At 33.3% G+C, this 6,450-nt stretch overlaps 1 protein-coding gene across 1 annotated transcript in view; it reads left to right on the forward strand.

Annotated features, from left to right (window-relative positions):
* The window catches only part of LOC107617603 (CLP protease regulatory subunit CLPX1, mitochondrial), a gene marked incomplete in the record, with an annotated part of 6,409 nt that continues 3,546 nt past the window's right edge, over nt 3,588-6,450 (forward strand). The window contains 5 exon segments of the mRNA XM_016319402.2: nt 3,588-4,664; nt 5,022-5,083; nt 5,303-5,397; nt 5,534-5,613; nt 5,926-5,976. Of these exon segments, the coding sequence (XP_016174888.1) occupies nt 3,816-4,664; nt 5,022-5,083; nt 5,303-5,397; nt 5,534-5,613; nt 5,926-5,976 (1,137 nt within the window).

The raw sequence follows: 6,450 nt of genomic DNA on the forward strand, positions 1-6,450 counted from the left end.
CTTCTTGTAGTGCTGCCGGGAGATACTCCGACGACAAGTATCTTGCTCGCGAAGAAGCTTCAGCGGCGTTGCTGAGGAAGCTGTTGGAGTTGCATGCAATGGTTGTCGATGACTTCAACCACGACTTGTTAGAGGAGGAGAAACTCATCCACTACGAGACCCGCAACGCCCTTAAACGCCTCGGTACTGGTTATCGCAACATGGCCTCATCATTTAGGAATTATCGACGCTTGAACCACCCTGAGTACCTGTCCTCGAGCTCAGAATCTGCCTCGGATTAGATCGACGCTTGAACCACCCTGAGTACCTGTCCTCAAGTTGGTGTGCTTGATAGTAGATTGTTGCTTGTGAAAGATAGCGAGAAAGATGGACAAAGAAAGTGGAAATAATATAGAGTATGTGTGGGTAAACTGTGAGTTTGTGTTTTAGCTTTTATTCTGTTTGTTTACTGTTTGTTTTGTTTTTGTCTTGCTTTGTATTTGGTATTTTGTTTAGAGAAAGTATGAGAAGCCAATGTAATTAGTGTACAATGTGTACAATGGAGATATTTTTTAAATTAACATTAAATGATAATTAATTAATTAATTACAAAATTATTTCCAATTTTAAATACAAAGCAAATAAGGATTCCAAACAGTCACGAACACCTCCAACCGGTCTCCCTCTCTCTTTCTCTCTCCCTGTCCATCCTCTCTCATCTGTCGCGCCACCGCAGACACCAGTTGCCGTAGCCCTCAGCATCCACTGCTGCGATACCGCGTGACCTGAAGCCTTCATCAGCATTGATCAGAACTGCAGCGCCCAACCTTCTTCGCGCGCGTCTTCCCCCTGCTGGCAGCTGCTGCTTCGGTCGGCCCCGGTCCTGCACCGCTCACCCATTGCACGCGCTCGTCTTTCGGCGCCGGCTTGTCTCTGCGCCAGTAACCTGCACGGTGTGCACACCCTGCGTCCGCCTGGCTCCTGCCTCCTTCGTCAGCCAGTTGAAGGCGTGACCGTTGGACGGGTCATGGTCGCATTGTTGTTACGGCCCCCTCACACCTACCGTCGTCGTCTTCTCCTCATCTGTTCAAGCTTTTTTTATTTTATTTTATGGTTACATCAAATCATAAGACTCATATGTCAAATTATACATTTTTTTAATAAAAATTAAATTGTTGGATAATCATAGTTACTTCTTCTTTTTATTTATCTCCTTCTTCTTCTATTTTAATGGTCAATTTAGGATAGTTATTTTAGTAGGTATGCGGATGGTTATTTTAAATTTTATGTAGATGATTATTTTGATTGGATTGAGTTTAGTTATATATAATTTAAATATGTTGGATGTTCAATTCATTAGGTAAGCAGATGATTATTTTTATTCTTAAGTGGATGGTTATTTTTACTAAGGGTGAGTGGCGTGTGGCAAGACAAGCAGCGAAGGTGAAGTGGGATGATTATTGATGAAGGTGGGGGTGGCCGCTCGTTGAAAAAGAAGACGGTATTGGAGTGAAATATTTTAGTAAATTAGAATTTTGGATGATTATTTTTTTTAAATAATTAATTGGATTTTTTTAAAAATTTGAAATTTAAAATTGAAAATTTTGAAATTTGAAATTTGATGTGAAATAATTGAATGAGAATTTTTGAATTTAGGATAATATGTGGAAGAGTTTTTATTATTTATTCTTATTAGGCTAAATAACTAGGCCATTATACACATTATCAAGATTTTTCATTGTCTCCCTAACAAAATTCGTTTGTTTATTGTGTTTTATGTAACAACTAACAAGCTCCAAGTCATTGTGTTAAACTCTTTCTTTAAAAAATAAACATATAAATTTTTTAACCCAAATTTTGTAACAATAAACATAGAAATGTATTGAAGGTAAATACAAATTTTTGAAGAAAAATATAAAAAGTAAATAAATAAATATTTTGACGATAAACAAAAAAATTTTGTGAGGATAAACATAAATTTTATAACGATAAAAATATTTGAAAGTAAACACATAAATTGTTGAAGAGAAGCATTAGAAGAAAACATAAAATCGCTTTAAGATTAAAACAAAATTTTATGATTTTAAATTAAAAAATTTTATATCGAAATTTTGAAGGTAAATAGAAACTTTTGAAAAAAGAAAAAGATAGGAAGTAAACATTCAAATATTCTGGTGACAAATATATAAATTTTATGATAATAAACATAAAAACGTTTTGAAGATAAATACACAAGTTTTTGAAGATAAATATAGGAAGTAAATATTAATTACAGAAACTTTTTTTTACAAGAAATACATAGATTTTATGATGATAAATAAAAAAAAAACTTTTGAAAGTAAGCACACATTGTTTTTAAGAAAGAAATATAAGAAGCAAATATAAAAATTTATTGACAATAAATATAAAAATTTTGTAATGATAAACACAATTTTTTTAAAGATAGAAATAAAAGTTTTTTAAAAAGAACATAGGAAGTAAACACATAATTGTTTTTTGATAAACATATCAATTCATATTTAAGTTACATCTTATTTTATTCATTAAAATTTCTGTGTTATTCTTTGTATTATTCAACTAAAAGTTTGCACTTTTTAAAATAATTTATGTGTTTTTTAACTTAAAATTATGTTTTTGTATAATTAAACTTAAAAAGTTAATTTATTTGAATGAAATTCTCTATTTTAAAACAAATATATATAAGAAGATATAGAAATTATTTTGTACTAATAACCAAACATGAAAATGAGAAAAGGATAAAAATAAAATAGGAGTCACTTAAATAAAGACATCTAAAACATTTTTTTTAAGATGTCTTTTTAGTAATTAAAATTTAATACATATAATTGATTAAACTGTATTATTTTTGTCAAAATTAGGTTAGACAATAAATTAATATTTTTTTTATAGAAAATAACTAAAATAATCTTATTATATATATAATGAGTATTTTAGTCATTTTTTATAATAAAGATATTGTAGTCATTTTCTATAAAAACTAATATTAATTTAGACCAATTAGAGATTTGATTCACTATTTTTTTTCGATCAAATTAATTTGTCTGGTCTAATTTTGACAAAAATAATAATCGATAATCGATTATATATGTTAAATTTTAATTATAAAAAATATTTTTAAAAAAAGACGTTTTAGACGTCTTTATTTAAATGTCTCTGAAATAAAATATATCGAAAAATAAAAGATGAACAAAATGAAGAGAATAATAATAATAAAGAATAATAAATATAGAAGAAGAAGAAAAAGAAAAAGCATAAGATTTAAATTGCAGAATTTACAAATATGTATGAATAATTTGTTTATTAAAAATATTTATTCATGTAGTATGACTATATTTTGTTAGAAAAATGATTAAATCATATTTGTAAATCTGAAAAGAGTAAATCACAAAAATTATCTTCGAATTTAAAAAAAAAAAAATATCACTCTCCTAATTATTAATCTTTTTATTGCCGAAATTGAATTTCCAGTACGTTTAGAAAGTAGTGATTAATTTTTTTATCGGTGAATGATGAAAAAAAAAATAAAAAACTTGCTCAAATAAAATTCTATATTATTCTCACAGAAAAAATACAAAACTATTTAAGTATTTACTTTATCCTCTATTCGTCTCCCTTGTACAGAAACACTTTTTCTTGCAGGCAATACTTTCTTTGTGTGCTGAGGTGAGTAAACTAATCAGCCAACCCAACACGGAAGAACACGAACAAAAATGGCATAAACAAATCAACACACAGATCCCAAAGCTCCAACCTCATCTCATCAAAATCCCAATTCTTTTCTCTCCTTCCTCAACCCCCGAAATTGCTCCCAATCAATGTCTCGAATACTCTTCACTACATGGAACAAGCACAGAAACAAGCTTCATCCCAACCCAAAAATCCTTTCTTCTTCTTCTTCGTCTTCTTCTTCTTCACATGCCTACTTCACCCTTTCACCCCATCATCATCATCATCAGCAGCAGCAGCGTCACCGCGTCCTCGCCAACACCAGCACTTTCTTGTTCTACCATAGGCTACTCCAGCACCGCCACAAATGGGGCCGTGGAGGCTCGGACGACCCGATTACTCGGTCCCGGAGGATCCGAGCCGATCCGAATTGCCCACGCTGCTCCAGGGACATGATTGTAATTGACAACCTCAAGCTCCCAACTCGCCAGGGAGGTCACCAATTCAATGGTACTGTGAACCTTTGCCCCAATTGCAACGCTGCCTATTACTTCAGCCCTCATGGCGTTGCGCCTCTTCAAGGTAGCTTTTTGGAGATTGGGGCTCAGAGGGTTTCTGAAAAAAACGATCTTGATGATGATGATGATGATGTTGATTTTGATTCTACTAAGGTGCCTAGGAGAATCAGTGGGTTTGGTGGTAGAGTGTTGAATAGTAATGGTGGTGGTGGTGGTGATGGGGATAGTAATGCACCTGGTTCAGGTGATGGGAATGGTGGTGGTGGTGGTGTTGCTGTGCATAGTCCTCCAGGGCCACCTTTTGCTCCTGGTGTTAATGTTATAAGGGCTTCTGGGCCCCGAGAAGGTGGTTCCGGTGGCGGCAGTGGCAGTGAGAAGAGTTCATGGGGTGGTTCCAATTTGGGGAGGGACTTGCCAACTCCAAAGGAGATCTGTAAGGGTCTTGACAAGTTTGTAATTGGCCAGGACAGGGCCAAAAAGGTATTTCCATACGTGCCTGATATTTTTTATGGTTGAATCATGCCCATTTGTTAACTCTGTTTGTATTCATGCTTTGTGTAGTGTGTTAATGATTATTTTGCTCCAAATTATCAGTACTCAGAGTTCATTGGATCCTATGCTAATCATGTTTGTCTATAAATTTACACATGATATGATGAGAAGATGGATTCTATGCAAAATGATATTTGTGTATAAATTTAGTTTCACTATTTTTGTATGGTTCCTGAGGGAAGAGGGGGAAATGCTCAGAGTTATAAGTTACTGTTAATGCATTTTACTAAGTTGTGGACATTGGCTATATAATCATTAATTGTATATATATTTTTGCTGTTGAAGGTTCTATCAGTAGCTGTTTATAACCACTACAAAAGAATATACCATGCTTCTCAACAGAAAGGGTAAGTTTTTTCAGTTTTCCTTCCATTTTCTTGGTTCTATTCCTTTGTGGAACAGTAGTTGACGCTGCTGAGATCAATTACTTGCCCCCTCTATTAATGTTTCCTTGCCTTACACCCTTCCATGAGATTCTGTTCATCATATCATTTATATGATGTCATCTGCAAATTCTTTTATCATAATTGTTTTCTCTGACTGAATTGACTGATTTTTAACACTAGGTCAGAGGCTGATTCTGGAATTCCAGAAGGATTAGATAATGATGATGTCGAGCTGGAAAAGAGTAATGTTCTCTTGATGGGTCCAACAGGGTCAGGTATGAAGTTCTCAGCAACTACCTTTTCTTCCTTCTTGAATTTTAAGCATGGATTCATTATGTCCATGACGTTTGCTCTTTCATCTTGTATCCAAAATCACATGACTTTTATGCTGATCTAACTTCCATCAAATAGGGAAGACATTACTTGCTAAGACGCTAGCTCGGTTCGTGAATGTTCCATTTGTCATTGCTGATGCAACAACCTTAACTCAGGCAAGTATGTATTCATTGATGAAGTCATTTTAAAATTTGGTAGCTTAAGAGTTGAGTGGAAGGAAGTTATGAAATGACAATGTTCTATTCATTTTCCTGTCTGAAAATCTGAATTTTTAAGTTATTGAGTAAAAAGATTGAATTTAACTTTGAATCTTTTTTTTGAAAGAAAAAGAACAAAAACTAAAAATTCATATGAACAATCTGGGTGGTCAAATTGTGTTAACCTATTTTTGACTTTTTGGTTCAATTGCTGGCTCAAGGTTTCGGATTGTCATTTATCTAAACGAAGAAATGTTTTTTTTTTTGCAGGCTGGTTATGTTGGAGAAGATGTGGAATCAATATTGTATAAATTACTGGCGGTATGTGAATTATTCTGTAGGTTTATGATTTATTTTGGTTCTTACTTAGTTTTCTAGGAATGAACCTTTTAGGGACTTTCCAAAAGAATCTTGCATGTCACCACTTCACTTAACAGCTGAAGTTTTTACAGGAATTTGTCTTCAACAATACCCACTTACCTTTATATAAGTTTTTAAGAACCTAAGCTCCCTATGCTTTGCTGGTAACAGCTTTTGTTAGCAATGTAGATTAATGCTATGATCTATGGGATATTCAAAAACACTGTAAACATCTGTTCCTTGGTTCTTGACATCTCATTCTTATGCTTTTAATTTCTTCTATAAAGGCAGCAGAGTTCAATGTTCAAGCAGCTCAACAAGGGATAGTCTACATTGATGAAGTGGACAAGATAACTAAGAAGGTTTTTTGCTATCGTAATTTTCCAAGTTCATAGTTTTGCATCCATGATTACTTTTAACTGTTATATATATTAC

The sequence above is a fragment of the Arachis ipaensis genome, chromosome B09 (assembly GCF_000816755.2).
Source record: "Arachis ipaensis cultivar K30076 chromosome B09, Araip1.1, whole genome shotgun sequence".
NCBI lineage: Eukaryota > Viridiplantae > Streptophyta > Magnoliopsida > Fabales > Fabaceae > Arachis > Arachis ipaensis.